At 36.5% G+C, this 22461-nt stretch overlaps 5 protein-coding genes across 5 annotated transcripts; 4 read left to right on the top strand and 1 right to left on the bottom strand.

The window, feature by feature from the left end:
- The first annotated feature begins 329 nt into the window (after positions 1-329).
- Positions 330-2005, top strand: LOC144425283 (adhesion G protein-coupled receptor E2-like). Its single transcript, XM_078114846.1, has 5 exons — positions 330-422; positions 731-891; positions 971-1141; positions 1226-1334; positions 1694-2005. Exons 1-5 carry the CDS (start codon positions 365-367, stop codon positions 1930-1932), a joined length of 738 nt encoding a protein of 245 aa, XP_077970972.1. The 5' UTR covers positions 330-364; the 3' UTR covers positions 1933-2005.
- A 742-nt stretch (positions 2006-2747) lies between these two features.
- On the top strand, positions 2748-4426 carry LOC144425267 (adhesion G protein-coupled receptor E2-like). The gene is made up of 5 exons (XM_078114820.1): positions 2748-2843; positions 3152-3312; positions 3392-3562; positions 3647-3755; positions 4115-4426. The coding sequence occupies exons 1-5, from the start codon at positions 2786-2788 to the stop codon at positions 4351-4353; spliced, it is 738 nt and encodes a 245-aa protein (XP_077970946.1). The 5' UTR covers positions 2748-2785; the 3' UTR covers positions 4354-4426.
- A 745-nt stretch (positions 4427-5171) lies between these two features.
- LOC144425277 (adhesion G protein-coupled receptor E2-like) lies at positions 5172-6847 on the top strand. Its single transcript, XM_078114840.1, has 5 exons — positions 5172-5264; positions 5573-5733; positions 5813-5983; positions 6068-6176; positions 6536-6847. The coding sequence occupies exons 1-5, from the start codon at positions 5207-5209 to the stop codon at positions 6772-6774; spliced, it is 738 nt and encodes a 245-aa protein (XP_077970966.1). The 5' UTR covers positions 5172-5206; the 3' UTR covers positions 6775-6847.
- A 742-nt stretch (positions 6848-7589) lies between these two features.
- Positions 7590-9268, top strand: LOC144411692 (adhesion G protein-coupled receptor E2-like). Its single transcript, XM_078114829.1, has 5 exons — positions 7590-7685; positions 7994-8154; positions 8234-8404; positions 8489-8597; positions 8957-9268. The coding sequence occupies exons 1-5, from the start codon at positions 7628-7630 to the stop codon at positions 9193-9195; spliced, it is 738 nt and encodes a 245-aa protein (XP_077970955.1). The 5' UTR covers positions 7590-7627; the 3' UTR covers positions 9196-9268.
- A 10412-nt stretch (positions 9269-19680) lies between these two features.
- Positions 19681-21182, bottom strand: LOC120328148 (actin-related protein 2/3 complex subunit 1A-like). The gene has a single exon (XM_039394564.2). The coding sequence runs from the start codon at positions 20983-20985 to the stop codon at positions 19888-19890; it is 1098 nt and encodes a 365-aa protein (XP_039250498.1). The 5' UTR covers positions 20986-21182; the 3' UTR covers positions 19681-19887.
- Between the last annotated feature and the right edge of the window lie 1279 nt (positions 21183-22461).

Genomic DNA, 22461 nt, shown 5'->3' with positions numbered 1-22461 from the left:
TTATCATTCAAGGCTTGAGTGAAATGTTAGACTGATAATAACTTCATTGCAGGCTAGATACTGTTGACTGTAGTTAGGCTTGCAGGTAATTTACGGATTTACGGAATTATTTCGAGTTACGGAAGCGAAGTTACGAATTACGTAAATTCGTAAGTATTGGTGGAGCGCTTTCGCGATTGCAACGAGCTCTCTTTAGAGCAGTCAATTCCGTCGATTGTAAAAAATTAAAAGTTTAATAAGTAGAAGAAGTTAGAGTTCCGGTATTCGCAGCCGTTTTTTTCTCTCTTGTTATGCAGATGGAGAAGGCATAACGCTTTCGTCAGCAACAGTGTACGTTATATCGGCGGTAATTGTAATAACAACAATGGTCATTTCAGTCACGTGGTATGACACTACCAACTACGGCGGTTGGATCACACCAGGTATAATAAAAGAATAGTAATATGAGACAATTTTATTTATAATTGTTGCATAGCCACAACTGTAATGCAAATCGGAAACAGTTGCAACTTGTAGAAATATGAAAGCTATGCAGTCGGAATTTGTGGCATCTTTTTTATTGATATTGGAGCTCGAATATCAATAAAATATTTGATGTCGGGAATTTCCAATAGTGATAATCGAAGTCAATATTTCCGGGAGAAACTCCAAGATATTCTATTCCATATGGAGTCGGGCCCGTTTTCAATTAAATCGTTCGGAATCGGATGTAAATTTCTCTCACTTCCAGGGTCGGACTTCTTTCCTTCGTCTTATGTCAGTGATCGGCTATGTTGGCTCCACAGTTATTCCCTCATATTCGGATTTCTCATACCGGTAGCGGCAGCATTTGTTGTCAGTTTTTCCGGGGCGATCGTCATTTTATGGTCAATTACATGCGGAAGAAAACAGGTTTGAGATCGGATTATTTTTTCTTTTAGTATCTTTGTACAATATCCGGAAACAAACATGTTATATTATCATATTGTAGGTTGGGTCACAAACAAATCCGATGGACATTCGCACTTACGTTACGCGAGCTATCACCGTGTCTGTTCTGCTGGGTTTATCATGGGTGTTTGCAATTCCTTTAACTTTGTCTGATGATCCAACTGTGAACACTATATTTGGTTGGTTATTCTCGGTAACAAATGCGTTGCAGGTAACTTTATTAAAATCAATGTGTGTATTGTCAATCTGTCTTCATTATCCTATTTTATACTCATATTCTTTTGCCTAATTTTAGGGCTTCTTCATGTTCCTGTTATTTTGTGTACGAAGAAATGATGTTAGAAAACTTTGGACACGGGAATTGAAAAACTTTTTTACGGTTGAAGATCTTGATTCCGTATCAGGTTAGATTTGCCAAATGGCCTAATTAAAATATGATGCATTTTTCGTTCCGTTGCAATTGTTTGGGAAAGCCAATAACGTATACTTCTGAAACTCATTTGAAGTCACTCTGGCGTGGCCATTACAGGTTTAGTCTTTGACTGTCTTCATGTGTATATAACACCATAGAGATGGTGTGTTTGAAGAATTAACCGAGAAATAATATATATGTCAAATAATTTGTTTTGATTATTTTTTCAGGCACTGTTGTCAACACATTTCGTTGACTTTAGATCGGCATAGTTGTACTATTTTCAAAAGCCTCTCCCCTATATCTTTGCAATTTTTACATAAAAATATACAGCCTCTTTTCTCCATTTAGCCTCAAGAGGAACAGTGCGTGAGGAAACAATTACAGCTGCTTCGAACGATAATACCGTATGTGTAAATTCAACTGACGTCACCCAAAGTGCTGAAGACCGCAACAGTCTAGTGGCGATGGAGGGGTTTCATAAGAACACGCCTCAAAACTTGACCTACATATCCGATGAGCATGATTTCGGCAGACTCGGGAAAATATCGTCATTTCACCCAATTTCTAACGACAATAAACATCAATAAAGAATCGACGTTTTTCAGTAATTGTTGTTAGTTAAATACGAAATGTAATGATGTAAATACAAATTACACTTTTGTATCACCCAAAGCCTATATTTTCTTACACCGAGCCATAATGAGGTTAGATGTGACAGATAAGAAGAAATTAATTATTTGAACTCTAGGATCCCTACGCTAATTTAGGATCTCGCTCCAGAAGTACATAATTTGGTAAAATATATTGAGGTTCTCAAGGTGTATTACCACTTTAGAACAAACCTTCTCTCTAAATTAATTTGTGTGAATATCAGATACAATAAATGCCGCAAATATCGGTCAATTATTCGAAATTAAAAACCATAGGACTCGCTCTGTGACCTTTTTTTGGGAAAATTCATTCGCCGAGCTGTTAAAAAAGAAAGCTTTTTATAAGCTTTTCAATGCGTGAATAACGACGAACATAAATAAGGTTTTGCAACATGGGAGATATACATCACATCTGATCTGACCACGTTATCATTCAAGGCTTGAGTGAAATGTTAGACTGATAATAACTTCATTGCAGGCTAGATACTGTTGACTGTAGTTAGGCTTGCAGGTAATTTACGGATTTACGGAATTATTTCGAGTTACGGAAGCGAAGTTACGAATTACGTAAATTCGTAAGTATTGGTGGAGCGCTTTCGCGATTGCAACGAGCTCTCTTTAGAGCAGTCAATTCCGTCGATTGTAAAAAATTAAAAGTTTAATAAGTAGAAGAAGTTAGAGTTCCGGTATTCGCAGCCGTTTTTTTCTCTCTTGTTATGCAGATGGAGAAGGCATAACGCTTTCGTCAGCAACAGTGTACGTTATATCGGCGGTAATTGTAATAACAACAATGGTCATTTCAGTCACGTGGTATGACACTACCAACTACGGCGGTTGGATCACACCAGGTATAATAAAAGAATAGTAATATGAGACAATTTTATTTATAATTGTTGCATAGCCACAACTGTAATGCAAATCGGAAACAGTTGCAACTTGTAGAAATATGAAAGCTATGCAGTCGGAATTTGTGGCATCTTTTTTATTGATATTGGAGCTCGAATATCAATAAAATATTTGATGTCGGGAATTTTCAATAGTGATAATCGAAGTCAATATTTCCGGGAGAAACTCCAAGATATTCTATTCCATATGGAGTCGGGCCCGTTTTCAATTAAATCGTTCGGAATCGGATGTAAATTTCTCTCACTTCCAGGGTCGGACTTCTTTCCTTCGTCTTATGTCAGTGATCGGCTATGTTGGCTCCACAGTTATTCCCTCATATTCGGATTTCTCATACCGGTAGCGGCAGCATTTGTTGTCAGTTTTTCCGGGGCGATCGTCATTTTATGGTCAATTACATGCGGAAGAAAACAGGTTTGAGATCGGATTATTTTTTCTTTTAGTATCTTTGTACAATATCCGGAAACAAACATGTTATATTATCATATTGTAGGTTGGGTCACAAACAAATCCGATGGACATTCGCACTTACGTTACGCGAGCTATCACGGTGTCTGTTCTGCTGGGTTTATCATGGGTGTTTGCAATTCCTTTAACTTTGTCTGATGATCCAACTGTGAACACTATATTTGGTTGGTTATTCTCGGTAACAAATGCGTTGCAGGTAACTTTATTAAAATCAATGTGTGTATTGTCAATCTGTCTTCATTATCCTATTTTATACTCATATTCTTTTGCCTAATTTTAGGGCTTCTTCATGTTCCTGTTATTTTGTGTACGAAGAAATGATGTTAGAAAACTTTGGACACGGGAATTGAAAAACTTTTTTACGGTTGAAGATCTTGATTCCGTATCAGGTTAGATTTGCCAAATGGCCTAATTAAAATATGATGCATTTTTCGTTCCGTTGCAATTGTTTGGGAAAGCCAATAACGTATACTTCTGAAACTCATTTGAAGTCACTCTGGCGTGGCCATTACAGGTTTAGTCTTTGACTGTCTTCATGTGTATATAACACCATAGAGATGGTGTGTTTGAAGAATTAACCGAGAAATAATATATATGTCAAATAATTTGTTTTGATTATTTTTTCAGGCACTGTTGTCAACACATTTCGTTGACTTTAGATCGGCATAGTTGTACTATTTTCAAAAGCCTCTCCCCTATATCTTTGCAATTTTTACATAAAAATATACAGCCTCTTTTCTCCATTTAGCCTCAAGAGGAACAGTGCGTGAGGAAACAATTACAGCTGCTTCGAACGATAATACCGTATGTGTAAATTCAACTGACGTCACCCAAAGTGCTGAAGACCGCAACAGTCTAGTGGCGATGGAGGGGTTTCATAAGAACACGCCTCAAAACTTGACCTACATATCCGATGAGCATGATTTCGGCAGACTCGGGAAAATATCGTCATTTCACCCAATTTCTAACGACAATAAACATCAATAAAGAATCGACGTTTTTCAGTAATTGTTGTTAGTTAAATACGAAATGTAATGATGTAAATACAAATTACACTTTTGTATCACCCAAAGCCTATATTTTCTTACACCGAGCCATAATGAGGTTAGATGTGACAGATAAGAAGAAATTAATTATTTGAACTCTAGGATCCCTACGCTAATTTAGGATCTCGCTCCAGAAGTACATAATTTGGTAAAATATATTGAGGTTCTCAAGGTGTATTACCACTTTAGAACAAACCTTCTCTCTAAATTAATTTGTGTGAATATCAGATACAATAAATGCCGCATATATCGGTCAATTATTCGAAATTAAAAACCATAGGACTCGCTCTGTGACCTTTTTTTGGGAAAATTCATTCGCCGAGCTGTTAAAAAAGAAAGCTTTTTATAAGCTTTTCAATGCGTGAATAACGACGAACATAAATAAGGTTTTGCAACATGGGAGATATACATCACATCTGATCTGACCACGTTATCATTCAAGGCTTGAGTGAAATGTTAGACTGATAATAACTTCATTGCAGGCTAGATACTGTTGACTGTAGTTAGGCTTGCAGGTAATTTACGGATTTACGGAATTATTTCGAGTTACGGAAGCGAAGTTACGAATTACGTAAATTCGTAAGTATTGGTGGAGCGCTTTCGCGATTGCAACGAGCTCTCTTTAGAGCAGTCAATTCCGTCGATTGTAAAAAATTAAAAGTTTAATAAGTAGAAGAAGTTAGAGTTCCGGTATTCGCAGCCGTTTTTTTCTCTCTTGTTATGCAGATGGAGAAGGCATAACGCTTTCGTCAGCAACAGTGTACGTTATATCGGCGGTAATTGTAATAACAACAATGGTCATTTCAGTCACGTGGTATGACACTACCAACTACGGCGGTTGGATCACACCAGGTATAATAAAAGAATAGTAATATGAGACAATTTTATTTATAATTGTTGCATAGCCACAACTGTAATGCAAATCGGAAACAGTTGCAACTTGTAGAAATATGAAAGCTATGCAGTCGGAATTTGTGGCATCTTTTTTATTGATATTGGAGCTCGAATATCAATAAAATATTTGATGTCGGGAATTTTCAATAGTGATAATCGAAGTCAATATTTCCGGGAGAAACTCCAAGATATTCTATTCCATATGGAGTCGGGCCCGTTTTCAATTAAATCGTTCGGAATCGGATGTAAATTTCTCTCACTTCCAGGGTCGGACTTCTTTCCTTCGTCTTATGTCAGTGATCGGCTATGTTGGCTCCACAGTTATTCCCTCATATTCGGATTTCTCATACCGGTAGCGGCAGCATTTGTTGTCAGTTTTTCCGGGGCGATCGTCATTTTATGGTCAATTACATGCGGAAGAAAACAGGTTTGAGATCGGATTATTTTTTCTTTTAGTATCTTTGTACAATATCCGGAAACAAACATGTTATATTATCATATTGTAGGTTGGGTCACAAACAAATCCGATGGACATTCGCACTTACGTTACGCGAGCTATCACCGTGTCTGTTCTGCTGGGTTTATCATGGGTGTTTGCAATTCCTTTAACTTTGTCTGATGATCCAACTGTGAACACTATATTTGGTTGGTTATTCTCGGTAACAAATGCGTTGCAGGTAACTTTATTAAAATCAATGTGTGTATTGTCAATCTGTCTTCATTATCCTATTTTATACTCATATTCTTTTGCCTAATTTTAGGGCTTCTTCATGTTCCTGTTATTTTGTGTACGAAGAAATGATGTTAGAAAACTTTGGACACGGGAATTGAAAAACTTTTTTACGGTTGAAGATCTTGATTCCGTATCAGGTTAGATTTGCCAAATGGCCTAATTAAAATATGATGCATTTTTCGTTCCGTTGCAATTGTTTGGGAAAGCCAATAACGTATACTTCTGAAACTCATTTGAAGTCACTCTGGCGTGGCCATTACAGGTTTAGTCTTTGACTGTCTTCATGTGTATATAACACCATAGAGATGGTGTGTTTGAAGAATTAACCGAGAAATAATATATATGTCAAATAATTTGTTTTGATTATTTTTTCAGGCACTGTTGTCAACACATTTCGTTGACTTTAGATCGGCATAGTTGTACTATTTTCAAAAGCCTCTCCCCTATATCTTTGCAATTTTTACATAAAAATATACAGCCTCTTTTCTCCATTTAGCCTCAAGAGGAACAGTGCGTGAGGAAACAATTACAGCTGCTTCGAACGATAATACCGTATGTGTAAATTCAACTGACGTCACCCAAAGTGCTGAAGACCGCAACAGTCTAGTGGCGATGGAGGGGTTTCATAAGAACACGCCTCAAAACTTGACCTACATATCCGATGAGCATGATTTCGGCAGACTCGGGAAAATATCGTCATTTCACCCAATTTCTAACGACAATAAACATCAATAAAGAATCGACGTTTTTCAGTAATTGTTGTTAGTTAAATACGAAATGTAATGATGTAAATACAAATTACACTTTTGTATCACCCAAAGCCTATATTTTCTTACACCGAGCCATAATGAGGTTAGATGTGACAGATAAGAAGAAATTAATTATTTGAACTCTAGGATCCCTACGCTAATTTAGGATCTCGCTCCAGAAGTACATAATTTGGTAAAATATATTGAGGTTCTCAAGGTGTATTACCACTTTAGAACAAACCTTCTCTCTAAATTAATTTGTGTGAATATCAGATACAATAAATGCCGCAAATATCGGTCAATTATTCGAAATTAAAAACCATAGGACTCGCTCTGTGACCTTTTTTTGGGAAAATTCATTCGCCGAGCTGTTAAAAAAGAAAGCTTTTTATAAGCTTTTCAATGCGTGAATAACGACGAACATAAATAAGGTTTTGCAACATGGGAGATATACATCACATCTGATCTGACCACGTTATCATTCAAGGCTTGAGTGAAATGTTAGACTGATAATAACTTCATTGCAGGCTAGATACTGTTGACTGTAGTTAGGCTTGCAGGTAATTTACGGATTTACGGAATTATTTCGAGTTACGGAAGCGAAGTTACGAATTACGTAAATTCGTAAGTATTGGTGGAGCGCTTTCGCGATTGCAACGAGCTCTCTTTAGAGCAGTCAATTCCGTCGATTGTAAAAAATTAAAAGTTTAATAAGTAGAAGAAGTTAGAGTTCCGGTATTCGCAGCCGTTTTTTTCTCTCTTGTTATGCAGATGGAGAAGGCATAACGCTTTCGTCAGCAACAGTGTACGTTATATCGGCGGTAATTGTAATAACAACAATGGTCATTTCAGTCACGTGGTATGACACTACCAACTACGGCGGTTGGATCACACCAGGTATAATAAAAGAATAGTAATATGAGACAATTTTATTTATAATTGTTGCATAGCCACAACTGTAATGCAAATCGGAAACAGTTGCAACTTGTAGAAATATGAAAGCTATGCAGTCGGAATTTGTGGCATCTTTTTTATTGATATTGGAGCTCGAATATCAATAAAATATTTGATGTCGGGAATTTTCAATAGTGATAATCGAAGTCAATATTTCCGGGAGAAACTCCAAGATATTCTATTCCATATGGAGTCGGGCCCGTTTTCAATTAAATCGTTCGGAATCGGATGTAAATTTCTCTCACTTCCAGGGTCGGACTTCTTTCCTTCGTCTTATGTCAGTGATCGGCTATGTTGGCTCCACAGTTATTCCCTCATATTCGGATTTCTCATACCGGTAGCGGCAGCATTTGTTGTCAGTTTTTCCGGGGCGATCGTCATTTTATGGTCAATTACATGCGGAAGAAAACAGGTTTGAGATCGGATTATTTTTTCTTTTAGTATCTTTGTACAATATCCGGAAACAAACATGTTATATTATCATATTGTAGGTTGGGTCACAAACAAATCCGATGGACATTCGCACTTACGTTACGCGAGCTATCACGGTGTCTGTTCTGCTGGGTTTATCATGGGTGTTTGCAATTCCTTTAACTTTGTCTGATGATCCAACTGTGAACACTATATTTGGTTGGTTATTCTCGGTAACAAATGCGTTGCAGGTAACTTTATTAAAATCAATGTGTGTATTGTCAATCTGTCTTCATTATCCTATTTTATACTCATATTCTTTTGCCTAATTTTAGGGCTTCTTCATGTTCCTGTTATTTTGTGTACGAAGAAATGATGTTAGAAAACTTTGGACACGGGAATTGAAAAACTTTTATACGGTTGAAGATCTTGATTCCGTATCAGGTTAGATTTGCCAAATGGCCTAATTAAAATATGATGCATTTTTCGTTCCGTTGCAATTGTTTGGGAAAGCCAATAACGTATACTTCTGAAACTCATTTGAAGTCACTCTGGCGTGGCCATTACAGGTTTAGTCTTTGACTGTCTTCATGTGTATATAACACCATAGAGATGGTGTGTTTGAAGAATTAACCGAGAAATAATATATATGTCAAATAATTTGTTTTGATTATTTTTTCAGGCACTGTTGTCAACACATTTCGTTGACTTTAGATCGGCATAGTTGTACTATTTTCAAAAGCCTCTCCCCTATATCTTTGCAATTTTTACATAAAAATATACAGCCTCTTTTCTCCATTTAGCCTCAAGAGGAACAGTGCGTGAGGAAACAATTACAGCTGCTTCGAACGATAATACCGTATGTGTAAATTCAACTGACGTCACCCAAAGTGCTGAAGACCGCAACAGTCTAGTGGCGATGGAGGGGTTTCATAAGAACACGCCTCAAAACTTGACCTACATATCCGATGAGCATGATTTCGGCAGACTCGGGAAAATATCGTCATTTCACCCAATTTCTAACGACAATAAACATCAATAAAGAATCGACGTTTTTCAGTAATTGTTGTTAGTTAAATACGAAATGTAATGATGTAAATACAAATTACACTTTTGTATCACCCAAAGCCTATATTTTCTTACACCGAGCCATAATGAGGTTAGATGTGACAGATAAGAAGAAATTAATTATTTGAACTCTAGGATCCCTACGCTAATTTAGGATCTCGCTCCAGAAGTACATAATTTGGTAAAATATATTGAGGTTCTCAAGGTGTATTACCACTTAAGAACAAACCTTCTCTCTAAATTAATTTGTGTGAATATCAGATACAATAAATGCCGCAAATATCGGTCAATTATTCGAAATTAAAAACCATAGGACTCGCTCTGTGACCTTTTTTTGGGAAAATTCATTCGCCGAGCTGTTAAAAAAGAAAGCTTTTTATAAGCTTTTCAATGCGTGAATAACGACGAACATAAATAAGGTTTTGCAACATGGGAGATATACATCACATCTGATCTGACCACGTTATCATTCAAGGCTTGAGTGAAATGTTAGACTGATAATAACTTCATTGCAGGCTAGATACTGTTGACTGTAGTTAGGCTTGCAGGTAATTTACGGATTTACGGAATTACGGAAGCGAAGTTACGAATTACGTAAATTCGTAAGTATTGGTGGAGCGCTTTCGCGATTGCAACGAGCTCTCTTTAGAGCAGTCAATTCCGTCGATTGTAAAAAATTAAAGTTTAATAAGTAGAAGAAGTTAGAGTTCCGGTATTCGCAGCCGTTTTTTTCTCTCTTGTTATGCAGATGGAGAAGGCATAACGCGTTGCCATTTACTAACCTATTACCAACTTATCTAGCATGGCAAATGTACATATCAAGCGTAGATATGGGATAGAATTGTGTTGAGACTGATGGACGCCAACACACCTGGTTTCAACTTCTTCGGGTGAAATGACTAAAGAATGTAAGAGATCAACTTATAAAACATGGTCTATTTGTAAATGCCGTGATAATTAATGTCGCGCTTATCAAACAGCAATATGACGACGGAAGAGAACTTGCGTAATGAACCAACGCAACCTAGTCTTTCCGGCATCGGTAAAGCGATTCAGACGGCAGAGAAACAACAAAAAGACGGGATTTCCCATGTTTATTCTGCGCGAGATCCATTTTCTATTACAAAATCTTGATGTTCTGTTACCGGTTTTATCCTTATATATCTGTCCGTACTTGGCCTTGTTTTCACAATGCCTCGCACTATCTCGGCCAAATATGTCTTTACAATATCTTTAAGTCTTTACCAAATGCGGCAACTTATTTTGATTTATCGTCGACTCAAATACCACCGGCACTCGACCAAACTTGTGTCAATCTTAGCCGATAGGATTGTCGACTTGAGTTAGAAAAGTAAATTAATATTTTCGTGAGTGCAAAATAAATGCCACCAAATGCATTGTTTTGCGATATAACTTTGTATTTTCGGAGAAGGCATGTCACATAAGTACGGTATTTAAATAATGCGCAAATAATTAATATTCAATCTAAATTTATCGCAAATAATGTTATAACATTTAGGCCGCGAAATGATTTAATGTAAAATGAAGCATGGTAATCGGAATATCGTCAATAAGTCGGCATCAATAATTATTATAAAATGCTAACTAGGTAGTGAAGTCGGATAATGTAAAAAAAAACGGTACAATAACAAGTCTTCGTCGTGAGGCAAGTATAATCAAACGAGAGAATACGCTCGTCGTTGATTTATAAATTAGAAACCCGGAATTTTTATTTAATACGAAACTCGTAATACGAAACTCGTATTAATACGTTAATACGATTTTAAAAAAGTCAACTATCGTTTCATAAATATATTACCACATACCAGTGTTGGTAATGATAAAATTGATCGCATAAAATTGGGTGATAAAGTTGATAAAGGAAAATCAAAGCTAACACAAAAGATAAAAATCAGAATAAAATTAATTTGAATTCACTCCTTGATATTTGTCTTTAGCATATGTCGCCGGCGTGTAGTACTGGCGGAAATATGAAAACCAAACTGTCCCAACTGTCGATGTCCCATTCGGAATAGAAGTGGATTAAATTGGTTGTTATGATAGGTTTAAAAGTGTGAAAAAAATATCGCAATTACGGGGTCATTACGTAATCGATTTGGCCGTAATTACGGAATTGATTTTTGTCAATTACGTGCAAGCCTAACTGTAGTCATAGCTCATTCATTAAAATATTGAGTATGTCTACGGTTACTATATTAGTAGAATGAACGGGAATATCCAGAAGAATGGAAAACAACTTCCACCGCTTATCCAACAATAAATCATATTTAGAAAATAATTAAACAATAAAATAATACAGTTTCAGATTATTGTTGCAGATTTAGATTAGAGATTGCTATACCTTCACAATAATATTGGACTAAATTAAAATATGTATTCATCCGGGGAATATCTTACGTTGCTCAACTCCTACCTATAATCGTATTGCCGTTGACGACGCATTTGCTACGAAGTGTCGAACTCAACATTGAGCAACGAAGTTCGAGTTACTATAAACTACGAATAAATTGTTAGCACACATAGTAATCAAGGTATGTTATCGGTTTGTTCAGAAACTTCGTATCGTATTGGGCGTGAAATAAATTGGTTTAACTAGTCAGACAAAGAGGACTCCAGAAAGATATTATTCGTCATAGCAAATGTGGGTTCAATAATGGTGTCCTTATGATTGTATGTCTTAATCCAGTTTGAACTAATAAAATTGTTTTTTCCGTAACTTAGAATATAGATTTTTATCACAGTATGGATAACAAGATACTCACCAGAGATACCAAGAATATATTTTTGGTATCGAATGCAATGTCAGTATTCATATACTATATGGGGTCCACCAGGTTGTTTTTCGTGAATCTTTTTTGGACACTATGACATATTTAATTGATGTTCATACATTGTTACATTCAACTTCGTCTCCCCGACACTGACACCATCACACCATATCTGGCTTGCGGAATGATTATAGAAAATTCTGTTCAAGAATGAGTTATCCTATATCGGTTATACTAGAGTAGTACAAAATGTTTTGCTGTTAGTGTTTTATTTTTCAGAACTCTGTGAAGTACGCCGGGGTGATGCATGCTACTGAACATGTTATGCTACCTATTCAAATACCCTGACATATTCAGCAGCGGAGAAAATACGTAAAACGAAAAATTCTACTGTATAGCTATCATATCTAACCGATCTGTTTACAATGACGTTCGTGCCAGTCTCAACAAAAAAACACCAAACGTACATGCAGGATTTGTGGATTCGTGGCTTGGAAATGGGGTTGATCCAAGTGTCAGAATAACCATTCATTTTTATAAAGACTTTTAATACGATGACAAAAGGTATCCGTCAAACACAGTGTGAACTGAGGGCATGCGAATAAGCCAGTATTTGTAAAAAAAATTTGTAAATTTTCACCAAGGGCTTTTTGTATTGCCTCGTAACTATCAATATAACAGTGTAATTACTTACCATCTTAAAACTAATGATGTTTCACTTAATTTCTGCAAAATAAGATAAACCCCATATTGAAGCCCTGATGCGTAAAAATCTTTAGAAAAAAATCTATCTTTAGAAAAATCAGTTAGTTAGAAAGGGTCAATTTTGAAATGGATTAGAGCTCAAACTCACGTTCCTGACCTGTACTGATTTTCAACTCTTGCCGGATATACAGCGTTACTACGCCTTTCTGAAAGGGGCTAGAAAGTTTGAGGAACGTATAACGCCTTTATTGTCAACTGCGGTGTATTTGTTGAAAGTCCAAGAGGAATTTGCTTAAGTTGAATATGTGAGTAGCAACAAGCTGAAAACTTTACATGGCGACGCGGAAGGTAAAGAGAATTGAGCAGTATGCCTATATTCGTACAAAGCGACCATTCGCGCACGAATTTATCCAGATTTGCAGCAAAAGGAGCCGAGAGAGGTATACAACCGGGAGAACAAGGAATTGGTCAAAACGCCGATAAATATACGCTAAATTGCACAAAGATGAGAAGGAAAATAACAACCGTAATTGCATAGCGTTTTTTAATTTTGCGTTGTACCCCAAGTTGTACAACAACAACAACGACCCAGAACGTGCTCTAAGTAAACTACTGTGTTTCCCAGAAAATAAGACCTACCCTGAAAATAGGACCTAGCCAGAATTTTAAAAATGATTTTAATATAAGCCCTCCCCTTAAAATAAGACCTAGTCAAGAGCGCCAATTTTGTTTGACCTAGTCGATATAGCAAGAAAGCTCTTCTATACGTTCGAAAGGATTAATCTAAAACTTGTGAGAGAGGAAAACGTGTTGGATATCGGTTTCCATTTTGTATATTTGAAAATCTCGTAATTCTCTACTTTGTAATTTTGTTTATGACGAATTGAAAAAAAATATATATGAGACATCCCCCGAAAATAAGCCGTAGTGTTATTTTGCGAAAGAAAATTGAAATAGGATCCTATTTTCGGGAAACACGGTATAAGAAAATAATATCCCAAATAAAATGTCACTTGCGAGATAGCTACAAGTCCTCTCCTGTAGGTTTAGGTGGCAAATCTACTCAAATCCGCAGGCTTGTCCATGGGAATGGGATTCCCGTGGGAAACGTCCCATGAGATGGGGTGGGATAGCACACATTGGTATTTCCTATGGGACACGAAAACCGTAGGAATTTCGGGGAAATGATGGTAGAACATATCGTTATGGATTTCGTGTCCATATGTTTGAGCATAGCCCTCTTGTTAGTTATGAACAGCAGAACATATTCAGCATTAACAATGTACTTTGTGAAGGGGCTGATGGACACATGTATAATAGTTATGAATACAAAGTTAACAAGATTCGTAAATTTTGTTGTTTTGCATGTCTCTTCGTACATTTAGTCCTATTTAGTGGACGCTAAACTTAAATTTAACATTTTTTATTGAATTTTATTCCAATGGCATGGGATGGGACAGGCATAGTTGCTATGGGATGGGAATGGGACAAAAAATATGTCTCATGAACAAGCCTGCCGATCCGACTATCTAAGATCCTTTCCGCTAATTATAGGAATTGCCTTTCCCGATGTTCAACCGATATAGCAGTCAAGACGCATATTTTGTTCACTTTGTGAGTAATTCGATATCAGAGTTGATGACATTTTTGCCTAAATCACGGAATTTGCTGCCAAATTATAGCAAAAGCTCAAAAACGCATTTGGAATTTAGATTTCTAACGTTCTTGGTTACCTGCGTTTATGGTATTCTACTTCTCAAACATTTTTGTCAGATGCAAGTAGTGTTTGACAGAAGGATAATATAGTCGAAAAACATAAAGAGACGAAAGATTCGATTAAATAACTAGCCTACTTCATCTCGGATGTAAAAAAATTCCTATTAATCACGAAACACTTTCCGATGAAATTGTTTCTCCCGCTGATTACATTTCTTTATATTCTGCATAATTTTATGTTTATGAACCCCAAACAATGTTTCTGTTGTATCCAGCGCCGGATTAACCATTAAACAATATAAGCACGTACTTAAGGCACCAAGCAAAGAGGGGCACCACAGAAATTTTAGATCAGAATTTCATATTATAGTTTATCGGTGTTTATTAAAATATTACGAGTTCACCAGACGACTCAAACTTCAAAATGTTTGCTTATTTTTCGTCTCCAAGTATCATATTAACCTTCTTTATTGAAAATAAACACTGAAACTTTTTTTTTGGACACGAAATTGGCCTATGAGTCGTTTTCTTAAATTGTTGTTTTTTGTCTTCTTAGTATTCTCCTTGTTGCTGCATTTTTGTTTAAAAAAAAATTGGACCTTCTTCTTCAACAATTGGACCAATGAACTGTGGCGGTTCCACGATCGCATTTCAACAATCTAGTGGTCAGCGATGTCGGAAGTTTTTCGATCAGGGTGGTCCAAACCCTGTGATGCTAATACATTCCGTGCGACTCACAGAACAAATTTAGCGTATATTTGTATCTAATGGAGGAACGTTTTTGAGTTTTTTTTTCAGCTATTCCAACTGGGGTTGGGATCCCAAGACTCAAACCCCATTTCTAACGCTTTGTGCTTTTATTTTAGTAAAAACACTCCTCTGCTTTCAAGCGTCGGCCCTGTGACAGTACTGACGAAACGCAGAGCCGACTTAACGCCGCACAATCCAGTTTTTTTTAGCTAGGTCCCGAAATACCAACTTAGACGGACTTGGTTGGTATTTGACGATGGCACTAAGCTTGCTCACGCTGCAAGTTTTTAAATTACTCAATATAACAATTCATAATAAAATGAGCGTCGCAAGAAAGGTGACATAAGGAAAACACGGCAAAAACGTATTTCCTTGCACATCATACGGTGTCTGGTTTGATTTCAAGTAATATATATCTGTCACGAAAGAATATAATTTGAAGCGACATTAAAAGCGAGATGCGCAAAATACAACGTCAATTCTCGGGAATTAACTTTAAAATAACTGAAGGCTTTATATATATATATAGCCGCCCATGCAACATAATAATAGTCTGATTAGAACGGTAAACTCTGGTTGTTAAATAAATTAAAAGTAAGTAAACTCGCGATATTTCGATCACTTTTGGGTTTTCTCCGACTTGTGGCCCGCGAGACCTCCTCAAAAGTTTTTGCGGTCCTTCAACCTAGCAACCTTGAACCACCCTGAGGTAGACTACTAGGTACCGGTATAATTTCAAACTACAGTTGTGACTTTTATACTCTGGTATTTCGATTCACGTTGAGACTGGAGACATGAATCTTTATTGTCACACTCCCTCAGGATTAGAGCTCAACCGATATATCGGCCCAATATTGCGTGTTTGCCTATATATATAAATCGTATCGGCAATAAACGCCCGATATATATATATATATCGGTTATATATATATAACAGTTGAAAAACCTAAAAATGTTCTTAAAAGTTGTTTTATTTACTGTTGGTTGGGATTATTTTTAATGGATAATACACTTAGGTGGTTTATTGTTTTTATAATTAAATTACACTTGAGGGGGCACCAAAGTCTTCAGTGCTTAGAGCACCAAGGGGGCTTAATCCGCCCCCTGGTTGTATCCTCGAAAATATAAAAATATGGTAAGCTGATTATAATTTACCGTGCACGGTGAAAATAAATATATATCACTCAACGGTGATAAATTGATTGCCTTTTTGTTTGTACCAGACTTTCTATTAATCCTATTTCTTTTATCATATACATTTAAAGCATTATTATCTCTGGACTTCAAACAAATGATATTTGAAATTGCCGATATTCCAATAATATATGTGATATTAACATCAACGTATATACAATGAGTGGACGGAATAAAAAATATTTGTCTCCAAACACCGAACAGTATTCACAGTAAACTAGAAGAGCATATATCACAGAACACGCAACTTCAAATCCGAATTTGTGATTCAATGGTGTGTTACTAGAGTTTGATAGGACAGTAAATGCTACGAGCATGTTCCATTTGCGTATACTAAGTTATACTTTAAAGTATTCTAGATAAGATCAAAGAGCTGAATATATCGAAATATGGGTCCACTTTTAGCCGATATCCAAGAAATAGCCCATGCCCGACACATCTCTAGTTGTTGTTCCAACGAATGTCGGTATGTGCAGACCCTCGGTAAGTTTATGTCCCGAGCAAACCTTATTACACAGTATGAATTGGTGATATATATATACCCTAATTCTTTTTTACACCAAAATATGGGACCTGCACCCGTCATTAAGACTATAGTATATTCTTCATTGAGTCGTACCTCTGTCCTGAAGTTTTATTCGGTACTTCATTATATTGTCTTATTATAATGTAGAAGTCCCAAACTGCTGTTATATTTGTAGAGGGTTTTTGTCAAACAGTCGTGTCTTAGGTCATCGAAATTTTGTAACGTACTCGGACCCTTGCTTTTTTCATTACAACCTAATATATCTACTTCAGTTATAAATAAAATGCATCACTTCATCTTTCGTGCTTTCGAGACCAAACTGTGAGGGTATGGTGACCAATTATTAACTTTGTAAAACTACTCAAAAACAGGAGCAGTAAAGGTTTTTAGTAGAGATGTACTGATACCACTTTTGTCGCCGATACCAGCTAAAAACGCCGATACCGATACTATGTAATTATTACTTAATTAGGTGTGCTGTGTAAGGCAGACGTGTTAAAAATGGTTTTTGAGCGTTGTTCATAGTACACATTATTTCAGATCGAAAAAAAGGGTGACCGTACATTTGAACCCATGCGTATATCCACGGGTTCAATCTATATGCGGGTGCTAAAACCCATGGGTTAGGGTTAGTATGGGTTTAACTATCCGTGAAACAAAAAAAATTCCATAGGTGCAATAGCATACAGGTGCTATTGTCATGGGTTCAAATGTACGTGAGTTCAAATGTAATGGAACCGAAAAGAAGATATATATATCACATAATATGAAATTAATGTTTGGTGTTTGCTTTAACTGATTAAGATACATTGTACAGTAACGCTAGTAATCTCGGTGTTCAATTAGAAAACTCATAAGCCGGATGTCCAATTTGAATTTAATGTTAATATCGCGACCTTCGAATATCGTTATTCGCGTTTAAAAGAATATCGAATATCACCCACACATTCTAGCGCCGCCGTCCTACGTTCAAATTATAGGATAGGATTTACATATTTATCCCGGGGGAGAGGAAAGCCGATAAGACGGCTTAATCACATGGCGAACCACGGCCTCTTGTCCGGTTACACCAGTTCAGGTCGGGTATGGGATTAGTTAGCCAGTTATTTGTTTTCGGAAGCATGGACTTGATGGTGGAGGAAGCCGTAACCGATCAGCGGTTACGTGAACCACCCTACGACGGCGATGAGTCCAGCATTCCTCTCGCACATGATCATCCCCGCATGGGATTCGAACCTGCGACCCCACGAAGGGTAATCAGAGATGCGGTGGCGAGCGTATTCCTAACGCTTAGCACAATGCGCCACACCGCCGAGCCAAATTAAAAGCATTTTACAAATATTTTATTTCGTGGCTGCTAATCGTTATCGTCGACGCAATAAGTCAAAGCCAACATAAAAGAATATCAATCAGCACCAACAAAAAGAAGGCCTACCAATAACCGTGGAGGATGTTTTTTTACTTTACTATTTTATAATATTTTACAATTGCTATCATATATTTTGAGACAGTCTAGGACTAGGCGGTCATGTCAATATATCTATAAAGAAATTGTGTAAGTTAAACAAAATTAAAATTAACACCTGCGTAGAGGGATAATTGTGTCGGAATTTAGTTTATCGATGTCGACGGACTAAATGACACTCGTACTTGACAACAAACAGTCAGAATTTATACCCGTGCCAAAAGTCCATGTGCCGTTAATAAGGACCCCCATTTCATTGTATGTTTAAAAATGGGCGCCCATAGTTGCTTTTTGTTATGTGCTGTGTTGATATATTTCTTCATAATTACTATGTAATATTGAATATGTCAATGTAAATATTTGACAGCGAAAATAGCCAAATTAGTTGAGCTAGTTTAGCTGATAAATAGCTAAAAACACGTGAATCCTATTCTCTGGTGGGGGTGGGGACATGTATGGCTCATAGCTCACGATCTCTCCAGACAAAAAATAACTAAAAAAGTAGTATTCCAACTTATCTTTTAAAACATTCTGGACCATATCAAAAAGGTAAATATATCGGAAATATCGGTCTTAATCTAACCGATACCGATACATGGCCGATACCGATACATCTCTAGTTTTTAGTTCAGTCAAAAATGGGCAACAAGTGTTTAGCAACAGGACGGTAGGACCCCTTGACTGTTGATTCTCGCATAATGAATAACTCATTCAGATGAAACGCAAAACACAAAATCTTGCTCACCAAAAGAAAGCTAAGAAAACTTAACATAGAAGCATTTCTCATTCAGCCTAGGCTTTTCCTTTTGTCAGTAATAGATAACATATTGAACTATGATTGTATATAATTTCTTCAATAATAATCTTTAATAAACTAACAACTTAAGGAGAATTTCATTTAATCATTTATCGAACATACATTTTCTTGTTAAAGCCGGTATTGTCTTAATCATAAATATTATTTCTTCAATAATTAATAATCTTTAATAAACTAACAACTTAAGGAGAATTTCATTTAATCATTTATCGAACATACATTTTCTTGTTAAAGCCGGTATTGTCTTAATCATAAATATTATTTCTTCAATAATAATCTTTAATAAACTAACAACTTAAGGAGAATTTCATTTAATCATTTATCGAACATACATTTTCTTGTTAAATCCGGTATTGTCTTAATCATAAATATTTTACTTAAACTAAAAATCTTTGGGATACAATCACACAACTGGGATCACTGTAGAAAGTAGTTGCAATTAAAACTAAATTCTTGTCAAGCGAAGTTTCAAAATTCACACATAATGATACTGCAAATTTCGAATGAAAGTTTTTCATATATTAGCCAATTACAAAATTTCAAATGACGGAAATGGTGACATTCATACAATAAAGCACTCTTTGTCTTCTTAACCGAATACTACACTTGATTGTTTTTTTCTTATAGGCTACTAGAAATTAAAAAAGAAATATCTTGATTATATATTTTATTGTCATAGCAGTCCGATATCACATAAATTTCATCTACTTGATGCGTAATCCAGAAATGGAAGACTCCAGAGATTTATTATCCCAAATAATCACACTGCCATCCATACCGCTGGTTGAAAACTTTCCCTGGCCACATTTGACAACTTGCGTAATGCTGTTCTTGTGTTTCGTCCTGATGTCATCACTCTGAGTATCTGTCGAGGCTTTCTTGTCCATCATTTTGAATCTATCCATAGCTGACATGGTCTTTGCGCCTGCATTCTTTGACACTTGGTCCAGGCGATTTATGAATGTTATAGCTGAGCATCTGTCATCAGTGCTGAAAAGCATTGGATTGCAATCATGTCCAACAGCAACAATGCTATATTCTGTTAGCCAAGTACAATCACAAAATGGAAGATGCGATGTCTTCATTGTCACAGCTTCTTCTCCACCATATGCAACCCCGATTGAACTATCTTGTGACACGAAAACAATTTTTTCTCCAGATTCTGAGAACTTTACACCTTGCACCCAACCATCCGAAGGCATCGAAAACTCTTGCATCACATTTCCAAAAGTCATTTTCTTTCCCCAATTTGTGGCAGACGGTTTTGGTTCTATATCCTTTATATAACCAGAAAAGACTCTGGCCTTGAAATCGGATGAACCTGCAGCAATTAGAATGTTGTTTGGATGCCAGTCTAAACTGAGAATTGTGGATCGGATCGGTTTTTTAATGTGCTTGCTGACCCACCAATCATTATCTTGCTCGAAATAACAAACTGAAATCACTCTGGCACCACTGCCTACTGCAAATTTATCCTCATTAGGAGACCATTTCACACATGTAGCAGCACGATTAATACGGAGAATCACAAGTGTAGGCTTCCATTGATTCTGATCCAAGCTCCAAACGTAAGCATTTCTATCACTGGAGCATGTTACCAGTCGTTGACTTTTAGGTGCCCAGTCAATCCCAGTAACCCGACCAGTGTGCTCAGTCAGAGTGTGAATCTTCTTCCACTGACGACCACATTTTTCGTATATTTCCACTTCATTGTTATTAGGACTGAGAGCAATTTGAGTGCGATCAGAATTCCATGCATGGACGCAAACCGGCTGGCTTCCAAAGCTATGAACCTCCGCCATGATATCACCTTGTTCTGTAACGTTAGCTGCGGTAATGCACAGATATCGGTGTATAAAAACTTATCAAAATATGTTCGCGGACTCTGGTCAGTCAACGCGAACTGAAAATCAACTTATATGCTCTATTCTTTTGGCTAAAAATACAGGCGACCAAACGCGGACTCAGTGCAGCAAGAAGTAAGACAAATTGGGCGAGGCACGCATAATTTTCCACAAACAGGAAATATGTATACGCATCACTAATTAAGGGTGTTCCGAGTCAATATTCATAAGTATAAGTTTATTTTGACTCCATAATTAGCATAACAATAAAATGATTGGTAAAAATAAAAACTGATTATGAAATCAGGAGAGCAAACAAAACCTTGGATAAGGTTTAAAGCGTACAGAATGTATATAAGATAGGAGGTTTTGCCAAGAAAAAGTGGAAATGATGCCAAGAAGAACATAAAATGATTATAAGATTTATCATGAGAATTATCTCGCTGCATAGAATAAACTTTAATCAGACAATTTTTTGGGTCAAGTACAATGTAATACTTATTATGTATAAAAGCCTAAATCAGTCTACAAGCCACATTCGAGACATGGATAGCCTCTTACCCAGGAAAATTGTGTATAATATATTTTTTTTTTATGCAATCAGAATTTACATATTTACCCACGGGGAGAAAAAAAGCAATAATAAAGCTCAATCTTATGGCCAATCACGGACGTCAAGTTACCAGTCCATGTCAGGTATGGATTTAGTTAGCTGTTTTTTTTTGTTTTCAGATTTGATGGCGGAGAAAGCCTTAACCGGCATGTGATTTTGTAAACCACCCTCCGGCAATTGTACTTGCAAAAATTTAAATGACTCATTCTAAAGCTCATAGAATTCAAACAGACCAACTGATTAATATTCATATGGGTAATTAGTATACGTGGAACTGAAAAAGGAGGTCAGAGACTTTTCGTCTCATATTGTCGGCAAATCAATAACTTCGGATGCTTCCTAACCGGATAGAAATTCCAAGTCAGTATTCCTTGATCACAACGCTGTGTATTTCATTTATTGGACAGGAACTTTTTTGTTACTGTGCTATTGTTCTTATTAGTCATTCTTTCCTTCTTCTTATCGTGAAAAATTCGACTTTCTCGTCAACTACCGGACCAATTTCCGAAAAACTTTAAATGATTTCTAATACTTTTATTTATCACAAGAAATTCTGTGGGATTCATTGGTTTCGTTTTTGCGTGCGATGACGTCATCAAATTAAATATTACCCACCTCGGGTGAATACGTGAAGACTGCGGTACCGGTATACTACCGGATAGATTGCATACCCACACTATTTAGTTTTGGCCAATATAAATGAGTACTGTATCGCTAAACCGCTGAAAACTAAAAGTAAGAATTGAATGAAACTTTTCCCCGAAAATAGTGAGATGGTTGAACGGCCTTTTAGAAACTTTAACCACCCTACCATTCGTTTA

This window comes from Styela clava, chromosome 7 (assembly GCF_964204865.1).
Source record: "Styela clava chromosome 7, kaStyClav1.hap1.2, whole genome shotgun sequence".
NCBI lineage: Eukaryota > Metazoa > Chordata > Ascidiacea > Stolidobranchia > Styelidae > Styela > Styela clava.
The sequence above is the reverse complement of the archived record's forward strand: the minus strand, read 5'-3'. Positions and strand labels throughout refer to the sequence as shown.